The sequence below is a fragment of the Podarcis gaigeae genome (genome assembly GCF_964106915.1).
Source record: "Podarcis gaigeae genome assembly, chromosome: 14".
Lineage (NCBI taxonomy): Eukaryota > Metazoa > Chordata > Lepidosauria > Squamata > Lacertidae > Podarcis > Podarcis gaigeae.
Genome location: NC_139690.1, coordinates 29,508,330 through 29,527,953, shown reverse-complemented (window position 1 = coordinate 29,527,953; position 19,624 = coordinate 29,508,330). Strand labels below are relative to the sequence as shown.

Genomic DNA, 19,624 nt, shown 5'->3' with positions numbered 1-19,624 from the left:
TGAATTAGTCCAATCTTCCTTTAAAGCCACCCAAATTGGTGGACATCACTGCCGTTGTGGCAGTGAGTTCCAGAGTTTAACTCAGCGGTTTTTAACCAGTGTGCTGTGGTATCCTGGGGTGCCAAGAAGAAGAAGAAGATTTATACCCCGCCCATCTAACTGGGCTTCCCCAGCCACTCTGGGCAGCTTACAACATATCTAAAAACATAAGAAAAACATCAGTCCTTAAAACCTTCGCTAAAAAGGGCTGCCTTCAGATGTTTTCTAAAAGTCAGATAGTTGTTTATTTCCTTGACATCTGAATGATTTTCAGGGGTGCTGTGGGCAACACTGGCCTCTGTCCCTCTTTCCTCTCTCCCCCCCCCCCCATGCCCTCTTGCATTTCTGCCTCCCAAAGGCTCGCATGACTACAAGCTCCCCGGGTGAATGATGCTGCTGGGGCTGGCCAGGGGGTGCTTCCCAGGCCCCTGCAGAGCAGTGTGAAGAGGCATCTCGTAGACCAGGGGCAGCAGCTGGGGCTGCCCAGAGGACTCCCAAGGAGAAGAGAGGAGGCGAGGGGAACACTGCATAAGGGAGGGCGAGAGGCTGCTGACTGCAGGCAAGGGGTGGCATGACTGGGCTCCTGAGCCCCACAGTGGTGCCGCAGAAAGAATGTAGTTGCTAAAGGGAGCCGTGGACCCAAAAGGTTGAAAGCTTTTGGTTTAACTAGATACTGCATGAAGAAGTACTTTTTCTGTCCTGACTCATCCAAAGCCCAGGGATAATCAGGACTGGAATCCAACAGCATCAGAAGGACCACCAGCTTAGCCTGAGTGACAGAGATGCATGTTTATAGGACCTGCCCTGTTATTTCCATTGCAACTTAAAAAAATTATTTTAGCACTGATTGTTTATTTTGTTCTAAGCTACCCTGGTATCTTATGGTGCAGGGTTGGTAAGAAATCCAGTTAATAGCAATAACCCAAAACGCTGCACATTGAGCCATTGAGGTGATTCTGTAAGCAAAATGTCTGAGAAAGCCCCTGTCTCGGGGGTGGGAACACACAACACTCTAGCCTCCTTTGCTTTTACATTTAAATATATACTGTTGTTTCTTTTACAAAAAAATCTTTTATTTAAAAACATTGCATTACAAAAACACTCAGAGGCAAATTATGAGCCAGCAAGACATCTACCAGCGTACCTACAAATTGCAGCAATTGTCTCTTGCTGGGATAAAATGCCACCCAAGTTGCAAGAACAGGTATGCTCAGCAATTTAACAAGTGGCTGATGTGAATGGTCAGAGGGAAGTAGCCAGATTGACAGAGCCATGTTGACACCACCAGCCTTTGTCAGGTAATGGACCCCCATGAGCCGAAGGGAGAACTGGAGGGCACAGAGAACCTGTTCCAAGATTCAAACCCCCCGGCCCACCCCAGTTGAAATACAGCTACCAGGAACAATTTTTTTCTTACCTACCCAGGAAATACTATTGCAGGGCTTAATCTCAGCCATTACCTCTCAGGTACCTCCCCTGCTTTTCCAGGGTGATCCATGACCCTATCTGCCAGCAATGCCCTTTTGCATTTTACCTGGGAGAAATCATAGAATCTTAGAGTTGGAAAGGGACCCAAGGGTCATCTAGTCCAACCCCCTGCAATGCAGCAATCTCAGCTAAAGCATCCATGACAGATGAGGAGATGCCCACCCTCTCCTACCAATGGGCCTTTGTAGGAAAGGGTGGGCACCCCTCCCCGATGAACCTGGCATGAAACCTGCTCCAGAAAGCCCCCTTGCTGCAGTGGCAGCTTAGAGGGAGTTTCAGACTGCAGAGACAGGGACTTCCCCTTGATACCTATGCTGTCTCTGCTTGAAGATAAAGTAATCCTCTCTTGCATGAAGCCTTGCAAAATGCTCTATCAGTGGCATCTCCAGGCAGGGCTAAAAAACCCCAAAGAGTGACTGCCTGTCACTAGATGATAATGAGCTAAACGGCCCAGTGGTCTGATTGAGAAGGAACACTTCTGTATACTGTTCTTCTACCGAAAGGTGCTTTCTGCTCTACAGGAAATTTGCTTTGCCGAAAAGACAATGATGGTGGAATCCTGGAGCGGCTTTGCTGAACTGGGTCCTCCTGCAAATGGTCCAGAGAGCATGCTGGTGTATGCTGATGCTGCCGCTCACCAATGGAGGAAATCACCCCTCCGTAACAGGGCAGCCTGGGCCCCACAGCCAGTTCTTCCATCCTCCAAGGAGATCAGTTTCCTGCCATTTGCCACCTGCATGTCCCTGCGTAGTCCCATCATGACGGAGGGGGGTAATACGCTTGCAACGGCCTCTCTGTGGCACAAATGCGCATGGCCTGGTATGTGTGCAGCAAGAGGCAAGGGAAGCGGGACGTGAAGTACTGGACAAACCCGCGCGGGATGGCCCCCAGGGTTTCCTGGACGCTGCTGGGCAGTTCGTGGTAATGGTGTTTCTGTAGGGAAAAATATTCATAATAATAATAATAATAATAATAATAATAATAATAATATTTTTTATTTATACCCCGCCCACTGGGCGGCTTCCAACAAAACACTAAAATGCAACAACCTATTAAACATTAAAAGCTTCCCTAAACAGGGCTGCCTTCAGATGTCTTCTAAAAGTTTGGTAGTTATTTTTTTCTTTGACATCTGGTGGGAGGGCGTTCCACAGGGCAGGTGCCACTACCGAGAAGGCCCTCTGCCTCGTTCCCTGTAGCTTTGCTTCTCGCAGCGAGGGAACCACCAGAAGGCCCTCGGCACTGGACCTCAGTGTCCGGGCAGAACGATGGAGGTGGAGACGCTCCTTCAGGTATACTGGACCAAGGCCATTTAGGCTGGCTTTAAAGGTCAGCACCAACACTTTGAATTGTGCTCAGAAACGTACTGGGAGCCAGTGTAGATCTTTCAAGTCCGGTGTTATATGGTCTCTGCAGCCGCTCCCAATCACCAGTATTGCTGCCGCATTCTGGATTAGTTGTAGTTTCCGGGTCACCTTCAAAGGTAGCCCCACATAGAGCGCATTGCAGTAGTCTAAGCGAGAGATGACCGTAGCATGCACCACTCTGGTGAGACAGTCTGCGGGCAGGTAGGGTCTCAGCCTGCATACCAGATGGAGCTGATAAACAGCTGCCCTGGACACAGAATTGACCTGTGTCTCCATGGACAGCTGTGAGTCCAGAATGACTCCCAGGCTGCACACCTGGTCCTTCAGGGGCACAGTTACCCCATTCAGGACCAGGGAGTCCTCCACACCCACCTGCCTCCTGTCCCCCCAAAACAGTACTTCTGGATTCAACCTCAATCTGTTAGCCGCCATTCATCCTCCAACCACCTCCAGACACACAGGACCTTCACTGGTTCCGATTTGAAAGAGAGGAAGAGCTGGGTATCATCTGCATACTGATGAACGCCCAGCCCAAGAAAGGAAGTCAAGGGCCACCCATGGCGCATCGCACAGAACCACCGTGGAAAGGAGGCAGTAGGCTGGCTGTATGTTTGCACAGGCATATCCTTTGCCCAGCTTCTAGTTCCACCTCCTGTTGGCCTCCTTTCTTTCTGCCCCACCAGCAACCACCGCTCTAGGGCAGGGACACACCTGGGTAATGGGGGAAAACACAAAGGTACCTTATTTCTCATGGCCCTCAGGAGATCACGCACCGAGTTGCCTTTGTACGTACGGAACTTCCTGAGGTCTGCAGGAGGGAAATGACACAGGTGAGCACCTTCGCAGCTGCTTTTCCAGGGGAATTTGATGTTCTGCGCGGTGGGTGGAGACTTTGTCCTGCCCCCTGTGGGTCAGAACCGGGGGGGGGGGGCAGGAGGAACCCTAGAAGCAGAGCCTGTACCTGTCTGCAAAGGGATGGAGATATGCGTCCGCCAGTTGTCTCTCACCACCACTTGCCCTCTGGCCTCTAGTGCACGGACAACGGGCCCATCCACCGGCTCCTTTTCAATGCGGTCACTGACATCCTAGATGCAGAAGAGTTTGCTAAAAGCCCCCTGAGCTTTGCAAGCACGGTGAAGCCAGCACTGGGAGGGTGCTGCACCTGTTGGATTTCTGCCTGGCTTGTACCCCCCCCCCCAGCCCACCTTCTAGGACGCTCACCTGAAAGAACTGCAGCTGCTTCTCGTGGCTCCAGAAGAAGGGGTGCAGGAGGACCTGCATGGCCGACGGACGCAAACGGGGGTCACTGCTGATCATGGCTTCTATCAATTCCCGGCCGATGACATTGTCTGGGGTGGAAGTGGGCAGGCAGAAAGTGAGCTGGGCCCTTCCCATACATTCCTGGTTAAGCTTACAATACCCATGCAAGGCATCCCGGACATTATCAACGCTATGCAGATGGGTGGGGCTGAGATTGAGAGCGACTTGCTTAAAGCCAGCTGCTGAGTCTGCAGTGCAGAGGCAAGGTTTGGATCAGGGACATCACGGTCTGTAGCTTCACCCTGATAGCTAGATCCATTCTCACCTGTCCTCCAGGTGAGCTTGGCTGCAAATGAAGCCTGCAGGGCAGAGGGTAGGTCAAACTCTCTCCATGCACAAAGGAGGAGGAGTCAGGGATGCTTCTCTCTGTTAGCAGATGTGCCCCCCTGCCCCACATAAGATAGTGGGTGGTGCTCCTTACCATGTGTCTCCTGTTGGAGATGCGCCAGCTGGTAGGCCCCGGTGAGGATGTTTGCCTGGCGGTGAAAGCCATCTCCAAAGGGATGCTGCCCGCTGGACACGACATAATAAAATATGCAGCCGGCCGAGAAGATGTCCACTGCACTCGTCTGCCGGAGACAAAAGGAGTCCTGTGGTAAACTGCCTCTTTCTTTGTTCCCAAAGCCAGACCCTTTGCTTCCCCACCACCACCCATCCCAGCCAGGTTAGATCTCCAGCAGGCCTGTGGCACCCCCAACCTCCGCAGCAGAGCACCCCGTGATCCCCACGAGCTGCTTCGCCCTGCCTGCATCGTAAACACAGGAGCCTGGGCAAGTGGACGCTACTCACAGGGTTCTCTTTTGGGTCCTCCCTCAGCACCTCGGGCGCAATCCACCCCTCGGTGCCCGGAATGCCGGAGCGGAGGCTGAAACTGCGCCGCCCCCTCTGCAGCTTCTTGCACAGGCCGAAGTCGGAGATGATGGCGCGGATCTTCCCGTGGCTGTTTGGGGCTGAGATCAGGATGTTGCAGGGCTTCAGGTCGCGGTGGACTGAGAAGACAAACAGTGTTGATCGAGTGGAGTGGGGAGGCAGCTGGCCCTCTGGGTACAGCCCCAGGTTCAATCCCCAACAGCCTCTCTAAGTAGGTTTGGGAGAGACTCCTGCCGGAAATCCTGGAGAGCTACTGCTGCTGCCAGTCAGTGTAGACAATACTGAGTTAGGTGGACCAGGCAACTTTCTAGGTTCCTGTGCCCTTTGAGGGGTCACCTAGCAACACCACCACCTGTGTTCAGGTGTGCAGGTAGGAGGGCTTGCCCTTACCTATGTTGAGGGAGTGCAAATGAGCCAACCCAGACATGGTTTGATGCAGCAGCGAGACGGGATCCAGATTTTGCCGGTTGAAAGTTGGGCTCTCCACATACTAAGAGGGGGGAAAGAAAGACGGGGCAGAATGACTTCGCTGGGGAGCCAAGGAGCGAGGTTCTGCCACCACCTGCCCAGTGGGCCCTGTGCGAATCATAAATATGTGATTAAACTTAGTCTCAGAAAGATAACCTTAAAGGCACTGCCCAACTCAGAGCACAGAGATGAACCCATTACTTACAAACCAAACAAATAACATTTTGGTGGGACTTAAATTGCAGCCAGAGAACTTGAAAAAGCAAAGCAAGCCATGTACTGTACTCACGGTTTCATCAAAGTTTACTTTTCAGTATACAGACTCGGGTTTTTAAAAGGGACACCGCTTTTAACCTCTGCTCCCCTGCCCCATCCCAAATATTTTTGTTGGTAGGGCTACAAGTCAAAAAGTATACTGTTTCTAATATGGCCAGCAAGCAGGGTTTTCCTTTGTAATGTTAACAAAAAGGAATCTTTTTGCCCAACATGGAGCTCAAACCCACAGCCCTGAGATAATGAATCTCATGCTTTACCAACTGAGCTATCCAACCAGTGCAAGATGGCACACGTGTGTGTGTGTGTGTGTGTGTGTGTGTGTGTGTGTGGTAAGTCCCCCAAGATACCATCACAAAAAGAGAACAGAAGGAGCCCATCCAACTGGCCTTGGGCAGTGGCAGCACCTTAGTTCTCATTACTCCAGAGGATGAATGGAGATGAAGTTCCCATCATCCTGCTGTACCTGTAGTGGGGGTACCTTTGAAGGTGATCCAGAAACTACAACTAATCCAGAATCCAGCTAGACTGGTAGCTGGGAGTGACCACCAAGGCCATATAACACCAGTCCTGAAAAACGTATTGGCTTGCAGTACGTTTCCAAGCTGACCTTGAAAGCCCTAAATGGCCTCGGTCCAGTAGCCCTGAAGCAGTATCTCCAGTTCAGCCCAGAAACTGAGGTCCAGCTCCAAGGGCCTTCTAGCAGTTCCCTCACTGAGAAAAGTAAAGCCACAGGGAACCAGGCAGAAGGCCTTCTCGGTAGTGGCGCCCTCCCTGCGGAAAGCCTTCCCACCAGATGTCAAGCAAATAAACAACTATCTGACATTTAGAAGACATTTGAAGGCCAGCCCTGTTTAGGGAAGTTTTTAATGTTTGATGTTTTATCTTCCTCCCTGCAGCTCACCTCCTGCAGCGTGGCAGAGCACAGCTCGATGGCGATGTAGTGGAACTGCCTGTCCAATTCTGTGCAGAAGTAGCGCACCACGTTGGGGTGTTCGTCCGACTCGCGCAGCAGCTGCACCTCCCGATCCGCCAGGTGGATGCACTCGGGAAGCAGGCGCTTCACTGCCACTTGGCGCCCATCAAAGTGACCCCTGGCGAGGGAGAGGAAAGAAGTGGTCCATGGCTCGGCCCACCAGGTTGGTTCAGCTGCACCCAGTCAGTTGCACCTGGACCCCAGGGCTGGAAACTCCCAGGTGCAAGGACAGCTCCCTCTCTGGATATCTCCCTGGGCTCCAGGTGTCTTGGGAGGAAGCCTTCTTGGACATTGGTCTGCGCTTTCAGGTTGGACCACCCTCCTCCTCTCCTGCCAACGCTCTCTCTCAATAAATCTCCCGACTCTCCCAGAAGGCAACACCTTCAGAGATGCACTGCTGAGCTCTTGCTCCCTCTCTGCTTGGAGATCAGTCACAGAGCAAAAGGAAACAGTAGGGAAATGGCCAGCACCTGCATTGCATGCAGAAAGTCCCTGGGTTCAATCCCCAGGTAGGGCTGGGAGACAATCCTGTCTGAAATCCTGGAGAGCTGCTGCCAGTCCGTGTAGACAATGCTGAGCTAGATGGACCAACGCTCTGGCTCTGGACATAGGAAGCTTATAAATAGTCAGGCTATTGCTCTACATAGCCCAGTATTGTTAACACTGACTGACAGCAGCTCTCTAGGGTTTCAGAAAGGATTGTCTCCCAGCCCTACCTGGAGCTGTTGGGGACTAAACCAAGTTTCTTCTGCATGTCTTCTCTGCCACTGAGTTGCGGACCTTCCAGGAGAAGGCAGATCCTTCTGTTCCGGGTTCACCCAGGCACCTCTTACCTGAAGACAAAGGTGCCCCCTGCCCCACGGCCCAGGACATCTTTGGGATTGAAGGAGATCTTCCCCACCTGGATGGTTTCTAGGTCAGCACCTGCTGCGAGGAAAGAGGGAGAGGGAGAGAGGCTGATGCTCAGAAGGGCAGGCGGAGGCCACTCCAGGCTCAGAATGCCAGGTGTTGCCTGAATCCCACCTGGCTGAGGGAGCTCAGTACCCCCCCCCCCCCCCCCGCAAAGCAAAATGAAAACCTTGGCTGCACCAGGACTTTGACAGCACCAACCTGGGCTGTTGCTTCTGAGAAGAAGACTCTGGCTCGTCTCCCCATCCATCCATTCAGAAGAAGAAGAAGGGCCCAAACTCTGGTCTGGAGTTATTCCTGGTGAATCCCTGGAGGCTGTGGGGAGATGCCCCCCAGAGCTGTGACTGGCAGGGGGCCGCCCCATCCCTTGCTCCTGCTGTAGGAGCTGCAACTTCTCCTCTAGCTGCTGGTGCAACAGCTGCTGACGCTGCTGCTCTCGGTTCTGTTGCTGTTGCATTTGCTGAATGGGAAGTAATAATAATAATAATAATAATAATAATAATAATAATAATAATAATAATTTATTTGTACCCCGCCCATCTGGCTGGGTTTCCCCAGCCACTCTGAGCGGTTTCCAACAAAGATTAAAAATACATCAAAATGTCACACATTAAAAACTTCCCTGAACAGGGCTGTCTTCAGATGTCTTCTAAATGTTAGGTAGTTGTTTATCTCTTTGACACCTGATGGGAGGGCATTCCACAGGGCGGGCGCCACTACCAAGAAGGCCCTCTGCCTGATCCCCTGTAGCTTTGCTTCTTGCAGTGAGGGAACCACCAGAAAGCCCTTGGCACTGGACCTCAGCGTCTAGGCAGAACGATGGGGGTGCAGACACTCCTTCAGGAATGAAACACACCACCCGTGTCTTTAGCCCCTTCCCTAGTATGGGAGTGGGAGGGCTACCTGGATCCTGGGCTGCCTGGATCCTGCCACAGACAACACAGGTATTGGGATTTGACCTCTGAAGCAGGATTTAGCATTCCTAAATTTCTAGTCCTCATTGCTGTGCAGACAGCAGGTTCCCTTCCCAACATGGTGCAGGTGGCAGGTTAATATAAGAACATAATAAGAGCTCTGTTGGATCAGGCCAATGGCCCATCTAGACCAGTGTCCTGTTCTCACAGGGGCCACCAAGATGCCTGCGGGAAACCCACAAACAGGATTCAAGGACAACAGCACTCTTTCCCCCTCCTGCAACTGGTATTCAGAGCCATTACTGCCTCTGAGCATGGAGGTACAGCATAGCCCTCAAGCCTAGTAGCCACCAAGAGATAGCCCTCAGGACTATGGATTTGTCTCATCCTCCTTTAAAGCCACCCAAGTCGGTGGCCATTGCCACTTCCTGCAGAAGTGAGTTCCATAGTTTAACAAAGAAGCACGTTCTTCTTTGAAGTCGAGGGCTGATCTCAGGGCAGAGAAGTGGGTGGCCTAGGCAGGACTAGAGAGCCAGGACTCACTGCTGGGGGGGGGGGGTTGAACAGTACTTCCCAAAGCAGCCCCCAAAGGGGAAAAAGACCAAAGCCCACTCACCCAGAGAAGGAGGAAGAAGAGCCCCCCGCCCAGGAACACAGCAGCCACGCCAGCCGTCACCAGCTCCAAGCGGCTGAACCCAGGGTAAATATCCGTCTGCTCCATCTCCAAGCGGGGTTCTGCGCTGTGCCAGCTATCCTCATCATGTGGCCTCTGACTATGTGAGGCCAGGAACTAAAACAGGCAAATGCAATAAATAATAATAAACAAAACATACCCCTGTACCTAGACATTAGGCACACAGACACCCTTGGCAAGGCTGCCTTCTGGAACGTCCCCTCGCCATCCAGACCCCCACCCTGTCCAAGCACACACACTCTATTCTCTATCACAGAAGCAGCTTTAGCACACACACACACACACACCCTTGCTCCACTCACATCGTCAAAGAGGGTCCTGGGAGAGGAGCTGTGGGACAGGATGACCTCTGGACTCCTCCGCAGAGTCTGGGGGAAAGCCCTCAGCATGGTGGTGTGGACCACGGGTGGCAATTCGTGGTGCCCTGCGGGGAAATAAAACATTCTGCTTTATTTGTGGTTCTGCAGGTAAAGGTAAAAAGGTAAAGGACCCCTGGATGGTTAAGTCTGGTCAAAGGTGACTATGGGGTTACGGCGCTCATCTCACTTTCAGGCCAAGGGAGCTGGCGTTTGTCCGCAGACAGCTTTCCAGTTCTTGTGGCCAGAATGACTAAACCGCTTCTTGCACAATGGGACACCGTGACAGAAATCAGAGCGCACGGAAACACCGTTTACCTTCCCGCCACAGTGGTACCTATTTATCTACTTGCACTGGCGTGCTTTTGAACTGCTAGGTTGGCAGGAGCTGGGACAGAGCAATGGGAGCTCACCCCGTTGTGCGGATTCGAACCACCAACCTTCTGATCGCCAAGCCAATCTGCAATGCTTGCCCAATGGAGTCACGTTGCTGCTGCTTGAGGGGGCATCCTGGAGCCATAGCAGTGGTTCCCAAAGTGGGAGGTATCATCCCTTCCCCATTTCTTTTGTATGCAGAGGAAAATTTTTAAAAAGGGGCCAAAGCTTCATAATGGCGTGTGTAAGTCTGTCTGTCTGTCTGTCTGTCTGCTAGGGAGGAAGGGGACTCACCTATCAGCAGCCACTGGCTATGAGGGATGGTGATGCTGCCCTGTGGGTACTTGACGCTCGTGCTGGGCGTGATCTCGCACTCGCCAGACTTCTGGATCGTCACGTCTTCCGTGGTGGGGCCACTGCTGCGGGCCAGTGTCAGCCCCTGAGGCTGTAGCAGGCGGGGACACACAAAAAAGTTCTGTGAGCACTCTGCTCCTCCTCCACCTGCCCAGGGCCACCCAAGGGGTGAAGAGGGCACTCACAACAAGAGCTGTGCCCTCGTGCACCAAGGACGTCAAGGCGTAGAAACCTGCAGCGTACTTGCCCACGTACAGTGTTGGCCTAGAAAATTGGGGAGTGGGGTGGAGAGGGTGCACATCAGTCACACCGTAGGGCAAAGCTCAACATTCTAGCAGAGAACTGCCAGCACAACCTGAGCAGTCTCGCGCTTGCTGTGGATTAAGCCTGCGAAACTCACTGCCACAGGACACCCCACCCCCCAATACCCACAGCAGCCGAGTCTTGGCGGTGAAGTCCTTGGTGGATTGGTAGTTCCAGTGGATGAAGAAATGAGTGTCTTGGGAGCGCAGGACGAGGTAGCGCAGACTCTCCACGGCAACGTTGAGGTAGGGCATCCGCTGCAAGGTGTCCTGGCGCCAGGTGTACATGCCAACCACAGGGGAGCCGTAGTCCTGCATCCACAGCACCTGCCCACTCTCCTTGCCAACCGTCACCAGCAGGCCGTCTCCGCTAGAGGCAAAGTGGGCCATTTCTGGGCAGAGGGTGAAGGTTAAGGAAAACCAGTAAGTGGCTTCCCTGAACAATGTTATGTCGCTTTCCAGAGGGGTAGTTCCTGGTGCATCTGGTAAAATGGCCTGCAGTCTGTGCACATTTATGATGTAAGAAGAAAAGGTTGTCTTAAATGGGCCACAAGACTCTATGTTGCATACCCTCCAAGTGTCCTGACTTTCCAGGGACAGCCCTGGAATTATGAAAGCAATCCCAGCTTCTGATTTGATCCAAGAATATCCCTATTTCCCTCCTCCCAGCAACGCTGCCACTGAGCTCCGGGAAGAGGATGAACCAGAGCTTGCCCTGAGCGATGGCCGTGGCAGCTGTGAGGAAGCATCCCACTGCCTCTCCATGGCTGCTGCTGCCAGCCTCTTCCCTTGGGCAGCTTGTAGCGGTTGCTGGAGATCAGGCAAGGAGGAGGAGGAGAGGTTGCTGTCACTGAGGCCCAGCCCAGCATGATGCCCCAGCTCAGAGGGGCAGGCAGAGGGCAGGCCCACCCTGGGTGGGAAGAAAGGGGGAGCAGAGTGCAAGGAGTCTTGATTTTTTTTATATATTAAATGCTTTGTGCATCCGCATCTAATCTCACCCCTTAAAAAAAATTATGTACTCGTGTGTCTTTCTCTTTTTGTAAATCTACCAAACACTAAAATCAAATAAAAACGGGGTTAATGGGTTTTCTTAGGATGGTGGAGGGCGTGTGAGCTGTGTCCCATTGGTGCTGTGGTGGTGGAAATGCTCGGGGGTGCAGGATAAAAAGAGGGGGTTGAGGAGGGTCACTTGTGGGGCACTTGAAGCAATGCCAACCTTCTCTTTGCAAACGTAGCTGCGAAAGAAAGTTGAGGGTGGGGTGGAGGGTGGGGTGGAGTTATGGGTGGGGGGAGCTGCACCCCCTAGGTCCACAAAAATTCTTGAAAAGCATAGAAAGTAGTCAGTTAGCTGAGGTTCTGCCTCCCCCAGCAGAAGCCTCCCTCCCTCCAATGAAAGCCTGCCACCTGCAATGTCCTATTTTGGGGGTATACAGTGGACGCTTGGGTTATGAATGTAATCCATGTGGGATGCACGTTTGCAACCCGCAGTGTCCGCAACCTGCAGTGGCACATCTGCGCATGCACGGGTTGCGATTCGGCACTTCTGCGCATGCGCAAAATGCGATTTAGCACTTCTGCGCATGTGCGACTGCCGAAACCCGGAAGTAACCCATTCCAGTACTTCCATGTTTTGGTGGTCCGCAAGCAAAAAATTGCAACCTGAAGCGGCTGTAACCCAAGGTATGACTGTATTTACTCATGGTTTCCCCCAAAAAGCTCAAAAACTTGGGGGGAAGTGGTGATATTCTAAAAGAAGCTCAACAACTTTGGCTACTCCCCTAACAAGCCTGGCTACGCCCATGGATGGACCCACATCACCTGCCCAGCCAAGGCCCTTCTCTTTTGCCTTTCCAGTTACCCACCGTAGTCATTGTTCTGGTCCTGAAACGGGACAGAGTACTCGAGGTAGGTGGCGTTCCATCGCAGGTGGCGGGACTTGGTGTCATACATGGTGATGATGTACTCTGCAGGCGGAAAATACCTGGTGTGGTCACAGAGCCTGTCACATCCCACCCACTTCCAGGAGCAAGGCACATTCAAGGCCTGCATGTTCTTGACCGCACCAGCATTGGGCAAATGGTGTGGATATCTGCTTCCTGTGGGATTCTGCTCAGGAGCCAAGAAGGGAGTTCCTGCTCCCTCCTGCAATAAACTATTACGTTTACAAGCCAAAAAGAGAACCCAGACTTACGAGTGCGTCCAATGTAGAGCAGTGGAGTTTGGGGGCACAGACCATCCCAAGCCTCGGTAGACAGTGTGGTCTGCTTCTTCCCAGATGCTGGATCCACGACAAACCACGTGTCCTCTTTTTTCCCTGGGGAAATTGCAGTGGGGAGAGGGATTTTTGCTTGGTACCCATTGCAGGTAAAGGTAAAGGGACCCCTGACCATTAGGTCCAGTCGTGGCCAACTCTGGGGTTGCGGCACTCATCTTGCTTTACTGGTCGAGGGAGCCGGCATACAGCTTCTGGGTCATGTGACCAGCATGACTAAGCCGCTTCTGGCGAACCAGAGCAGCGCACAGAAATGCCGTTTACCTTCCCGCCGGAGTGGTACCTATTTATCTACTTGCACTTTGACATGCTTTCGAATTGCTAGGTTGGCAGGAGAATCATATTGTCAGAAAAGCAGTGTTTAATGTCTGGACAAAATATAAAGACCTATTGGAAAATAAAACTCCAAGGTGGCTTTCACCATTGGAAGCTAAGGCCCGGAAAAGGCTCAATATGGAGGCCAAATGGCCAAAGTATTGGGAAATATTAGAAAAAGATGGGGACAATTGGAAATTGCAGAGTCAGGAGAAAATGAAAGACAAAGTCCGAGATTGGTTACATTACGCTCAGATTAAAGAAGTCTTCAAAATTGATAAAAAGTTAGGATTCCAGGTGGAAAAATCGAAGCTAGAAACGGAATTGCTAGAGCCTAAGACTAAGGTACTTTCAAGAATGTATAACTTGCTGTTAAAATGGAACACACAAGATTAAACGGTTAAATCGGCTATGATAAAGTGGGCACAGGACATTGGGTATAATATTATGTTTGAGGACTGGGAAAGGTTGTGGACTACTGGGCTGAATTTCACTGCATGTAATGCTTTGAAAGAAAATGTAATGAAAATGATATATAGATGGTACATGACCCCAGTCAAACTTGCAAAAATACACCACGTGTCTGACAACAAATGTTGGAAATGTAAGGAAAATGAAGGAACGTTCTTTCACCTTTGGTGGACTTGCCCTATAGTGAAGGCTTTCTGGGAAATGATATATAATGAGCTGAAAAAGGTATTTAAGTATACCTTCCCTAAGAAACCAGAGGCCTTCCTTTTGGGTATTGTCGGCCAAGGAGTGCTAAAGAAGGACTGAACATTTTTTATGTATGCAACAACAGCAGCAAGGATACTTCTCGCTAAGCATTGGAAAACTCAAGATCTACCCACACTGGAAGAATGGCAGATGCAACTGATGGACTACATGGAACTGGCCGAGATGACTGGCAGAATCCGAGACCTGGGAGAGGAGACGGTAGAAGAAGACTGGAAAAAATTCAAGATTTATTTGCAAAAATATTGTAAATTGTATGAATGTTAAGCAGGATGCTTGATTATAAACAACTTGGCACCATCAAAATAGACGAAGTGAATTAGGAAGATAAGCTAAACTCAAGAAAAAACAAATTTTTAGATAATTATCAGGCTAAGTTTAATTTTTTAAGGAGTAAAATAAAGGTATCTAAAATTTGAGATATAGCATTGGAAAATTAGACAGTAAGGATGGAGATAAGGTGATAAATTGCTGGTTTAATTTTTATAACTTGGAACGCAGGAGCGGGAGATGTGAGGAGGTCCAAAGGAGATAAGAAAATATGTTATGATATGTAATATTTTTGTTTGCTTTTTTATATTGTAATCAAAAAAACTTTAATAAATATTTTTAAAAAAGGAGCAGGGACCAGCCATCCCATAAATGGGTGGGTGGCACTATCGGCATAATCCGCCTCATTATATCTGAATGTGCACAGTGGTCCACACAAGCTCATGCCTTATTTCTAAACTGAGAAGGGCTGGGGATCAAATCTCCTTCTCACTTAAGAAATTTATTTGTTTATTTCAGTGGTTCCTGAATTTTTCTGGGCTACTGCCCTCTTGGTTCCCTAAACTCACCCCCTATGCCTCCTACGCTGCAGTATAAAAAGCATTATTCAGAATAGTGGTTTGCATGACCCACTGAGGAAGATAACAACACAATAAAATTCAAAACAGGAACCATTAATAGCACATTGATTCAAAATCCAGTTAAAACCGATTAGTTTAATTAATTCAAGAAAACCTGATGAGTTTGATCCAGTAATGCTGGTTTTTCAAAGTGTGAAAAGTGCACCTGTCTGCCACCCCCTTGTCTCTCAGCTCCACCCCCCAGGTAATCCCACCCCCACTGGATTTTATTTGATAAAACTGTGTACACCACTTCATTGTAAATAAAATCTCTAGGATGATTGTTCTTCTGACATCCTACAGTCCTTCATTGGTGAGGGAAAGGAACTCCACACATACTCAGAGGCACTCTGATTCAAAATGCAAACAGGCTCCACAATACCCTCTGCTTCACATACTTGCTCGGCCATCCAGAAACTAACTAGGATCCTAATTGTTGTGTAAGTTGACTGTTGTTGCTTTAGTTCTCTGCACACCACTTAGAGATATATCTTATATATTAAGTAGTACAGAATTTTTAGTAGTTATCATCATCATCATCATCATCATCATCATCATCATTCCCTGACTCACAGCTGCCCCACACACCCCACCAGCTTATACCTGTGTAGAGAATCCCATCGGAGCTTCGGCAAGGAGAAGACTGGACCAGCTCAGGGATGGTGAAAGGCAGCTTCTGTAGCAGAGACAGATGGGCTAAAAGTAAAAAATGCAGCCCAGCGCCACCTCCCCTTACTTTGAGGGGGCCCTCCTGTGCTAGAGAGCCACCCAGCCTCCCTCTACTGCTCCCAGGCCACTCACCATAAGGCCTTCCTTGTTCTTGCCTCCCAGGACATACAAGCTGCCATCATTTGGGTCTGGAAGAAATGCTGGCCTGAGCCAGGAACACAGGCGAAAGACAACAGCTGCTCAGTTGTTGCTGCTCCTCTTCCTCTGGGCAAAAGTGCTCCCTGCCCCTCTGGGCAAGTGGCTACTTTGCTACGCTCAGAATTACAACTCAGGGGATCCACACACACCATCCACACACACCCCTCCACTGATTCACATACCACCAGCCAGCAGGCAATGCATCCCGGAGCCCTCTGCCAGCACCCCAGTCTGAACTTGGTACCCAGAGCAGAATTTGGCATCGGGAAAAGCTCAAAATTCATGCTTTCCCATTCATTCATTCATTTTAAAAATCCCAACATTTGTGCAGATTTCACAGAGCTGATTCTCACAGCTGTTGTCTGGACCCCTGGAGCAGTAACTGCTCTCTTATTTTCCCTGATGGTTTAAGTACCATTTCCAAACCTTTTACCCCACCTCTCTGTCTCTTTCTTCTGCCTCTGACACCAGGGGTGGGGAACCTCATGCCCAGGGGCCAAATGTGGCCTCCCAAGCCTCTCCATCCCACTCTCCCCAGGCCACACCTCCTATCCCAAGGCCACACCCCCACCAGCCCTGCTTCCCACTCTTCCTTACCAGACTTGAACCCTGATAATGCCTTTCCCTTGCCTGGATGGAAGATAGAATGGTGTGAGCGTGAAGCAACTAACCTGGTGCCCAGAGGTGAAATCTGCATTTCTTGCCATGCCCACTCTTGCTTGTGGTTCTGCCCACCACAGAAGAGCATCTGCCAGAGGGTTGCCCCAAAGGGAAAATGGCTTTTGGGCTGAAAAGGGTTCCTTATTCTTGTCCTACAACATCTGCATCTTGGAAAGGGGCCAGGCAGGTGGGATGTACAAACAAACTACATCTGGGTTACTCTTAGGGCATGGAAAGAGGACGCTTTTGGCTGTCTCCTCCAGACAAAACTGGGAACCCATCTGGCTGGCTTGCTGAAGCCCTTGGGAGTCAGGCTGTGGATTGGGAAGACTGCTGTTCCTACCAAGGGGAAAGCACCCCAGCCCTATTACAGCAAGAGGCTACACTCACTCTGCCACATAATCCGGCACCTGCAGAGGTGGATCTGGAAGGAGAAAGTGGAGGGGTGCTTACTCAGATTATTATTATTATTATTATTATTATTATTATTATTATTATTATTATTAAGCCCTGCAAGGTGAGAGGCACCTAGCCAGTGCCAAACCCCAACCCAGCATCCATGGGTTTCTGCTGCTACTCACCATCCTTCAGGGTCCACTTGACATCTCCTGTCTTTCTGCTCACTGCGTGGAGGTTCCCGTCAAGGGTTGACACGAAGAGCAGCGTTTCTGCAACAGTGGGTGTGCTGCCAGCAAGACACTGGGGGGTGGGGGCAGGCCAGGAAGAGATAAAGCGGGGTGAATTTGGAACACAGAGCCACAGCTCGGTCCTTTTCCTGCCTTCTTCTGCACAGTCGCTCCAGAGGGTGGTCCTGTGCTGCCAGCTTCCACCTCTTCCTTACTATCAGGGTTACCCTAGTAGAACTCAGCAGCCCCATCTCACCAGTCGCCAGACAGCACTGCAGAGCCAACTAGGTGGCTGACTCAGTGCATGGTGGTAGGCTGGACCAGATGAACCTTTGGGTCCCTTCCAGCTCTTCTGTGATTCTACGACTCAGTCTAAGGCAGCTCAAGCAAAGGGCCTCTGCTCAGGAGCAGAACATGTGCTTGGCATGCAGAATCTCCCAGGTTCAGCTCCCTCATGGCATCTGCAGGAAGGGCTGGGGAAAGTCTTCCCCCGAGACCTGCTGCTGCTGCTGCTGCTGCTGCTGCCAGTCAGTGTAGGCAGTCCTGAACTAGATGGACCAATGGTCTTCTCGAAACTTGATTTGAGTGTCTTGGTGGTCCTGCCTGCAGCCTCCAGCCCTGGCAGCAGAGCCTTCCCAGGTAAAAGAGAGGACCTAGTTTTGCCAGCCAAAACGGGGAGTGGGGAGGAAAGGGGACCCTGTGGGGAGCATCCTATGGGACCCAGTGATCACATCCACCCCCTATGCCACTCAGAGAGGCATGGAGCACAGTTAAGCCATGGAACCTGCTCCTGAAGATGGGCTTTAAAGGAGAATGGCATAGATGGCTTTAAAGAGGATTGGAGAAATCCATGGAGGGCTATCAATGGCTAGTAGCCAGAGTGGCTATTCTCAGCCTCCTTGGTCAGAGGCAGCAGTGCTTCAGCTGCTGGAAAGCACAGGAGGGGAGAGGCCCCTTGTGCTGGGCTCCTGCTTAGGGGTTTCCCATTGGGGCATTTGGTTGGCCCCTGTGAGAACAAGAGGCTGGACTAGATGCGCCATGGGCTGATCCAGAAGGCTTACTCCCAAGATACCTGAAGAAACGAGTTCCCACGCTTTCTCGGGGAAAGGAACAATAACGCTCGAAGTGGTTTGTGTGTGTGACATTCGCCCACCCCACGACCCCGCTTCCGGGTCTGCCAGAGAAACCCCTGCAGCAGGGGACCTGCCACATTCGGGCGCATTCCTGGAGGGCAACGGCCGGACTTGTGCCAGCTCACCTGCTGCGCCCGCCCGCCAACTCCAGCCGGGCGCACCCTTTGGGCAAACAGCTTAGCAAACACGGCGGTGGAGGGGAGAGTGAGAGTCTTCCTTCTCCTCCTGCTCCTCCTCTTCCTCGGGACCAGGAGGAGAAAGCCAGCCTTCTCCTCAGCCCACCACCCTGCTGTCTGAAAGCGACCCCATTTCCACGACCCCTTTTCTTTTTGTCCTCGCGAAGGACTAGCGCCTTGGCGGGGCCGGCATCATGCTCTGCTTCAGGAAAAGAAGACTTAGGGGAGCAGGAAAGAAAGCCATCTCCTCTTGTCTTCAAGGGCTCCGGGACTCAGGAGAGCGCTGAATGGTGTGGTTTTTTTTGGGGGGGGGGGTTGGTTTGCTCCGCGGGCTTCCAAGTTGGCAGAGTCAGCCCACGGCGGGGAGAGGGGGGTCTGTCCCAACGCCCTACGGGGGGAAGCCTTGGGCATCCCGACAGCATCTTCCACCAGCCCTGGGCTTAGGATCCGCTCCACTCCTGCAGCTGGGCTCGGCTGGGGCTGGTGGGCATCACATCTTAGGAGGCGACACCCCACGCCTCAAACAGCCTTACCTGGGCTAGCAGGGCGCCGAGGAGGAGGAGCAGACGCGGTCCGCGGGTGCCCCGTCGGGGCTGTTGCTCCGGAGAGTGGCGCATGACTGCTCTTGCCGCGGGTTCCGGGCATCCTCCTCCTCATTTGTTCCAGGGGCCGCGACTACAGCCGAGACCCCCGCAAGCCCGACGCCCCGGCTCCATTCCGGCAGGTTCCGCGCAGGGAGGAGCCGGACCTGCCACGCTACCGCCTTCCCGGGCGCTGCTGCCCCACCTGGCACACGCCTCCGCCCCAGATCCGGGTCCCTGCCCTGCCCTGCCGGGACCAACAGCCAGGAGGACGGGGCTCGCTGATTTCCCCTTCCCAATCACTCCCCCCCCCCCGCCCACCGCCAGTAGAATAGGCACTCTGCACGGGCCCAGAGGCACACAGAGGATTTCACTTCTTTATGAGGATGGCTGCTTTTGCAAACCCACGTGCATGTGTGTATGAGAGATAGAGATTCCCACTTCTGAGGGTCAGGGCTTTCCATTGCTCAGACTCAGCCAGAACCAGGAAGTGGGACATGCTGGGCAGGGTGGTAAGGAAGGCTGCTGGCACTAATGAAGAGAGCAGAAGGAAGCAAAGGCAACAACCGAGCATATACAAAGTGCAACGTGAGCATGTGCAAAGAGCCCTTCCTTTTTTGAGTTTGGAAAAAAGAACAGCCCTTTCCCCAATTCCAGAACCCCT

At 51.7% G+C, this 19,624-nt stretch overlaps 1 protein-coding gene across 4 annotated transcripts; it reads right to left on the bottom strand.

The window, feature by feature from the left end:
- Nucleotides 1-1,090: 1,090 nt before the first annotated feature.
- On the bottom strand, nucleotides 1,091-19,163 carry ERN2 (endoplasmic reticulum to nucleus signaling 2). 4 transcript variants are annotated; one of them, XR_014557700.1, is made up of 23 exons: nucleotides 18,913-19,163; nucleotides 17,026-17,143; nucleotides 16,835-16,868; nucleotides 15,719-15,791; nucleotides 15,521-15,593; nucleotides 12,897-13,019; nucleotides 12,568-12,669; nucleotides 10,836-11,097; nucleotides 10,589-10,667; nucleotides 10,344-10,494; nucleotides 9,621-9,742; nucleotides 9,241-9,414; nucleotides 7,912-8,170; nucleotides 7,635-7,728; nucleotides 6,730-6,919; nucleotides 5,475-5,574; nucleotides 5,004-5,203; nucleotides 4,636-4,783; nucleotides 4,116-4,243; nucleotides 3,856-3,979; nucleotides 3,635-3,702; nucleotides 1,730-2,460; nucleotides 1,091-1,692 (listed from the first exon to the last, which is right to left on the bottom strand). XR_014557700.1 is itself a non-coding variant. In XM_083710763.1 (22 exons), the coding sequence occupies exons 1-22, from the start codon at nucleotides 18,994-18,996 to the stop codon at nucleotides 2,284-2,286; spliced, it is 2,883 nt and encodes a 960-aa protein (XP_083566889.1). In that variant the 5' UTR covers nucleotides 18,997-19,163; the 3' UTR covers nucleotides 1,091-2,283. The 4 variants fall into 4 exon arrangements, 3 of the variants coding, with proteins under 3 accessions (XP_083566889.1, XP_083566890.1, XP_083566891.1); XM_083710763.1 differs by having other exon boundaries at nucleotides 1,091-2,460; XM_083710764.1 differs by having other exon boundaries at nucleotides 1,091-2,460; nucleotides 15,719-15,822; nucleotides 18,913-19,129.
- Between the last annotated feature and the right edge of the window lie 461 nt (nucleotides 19,164-19,624).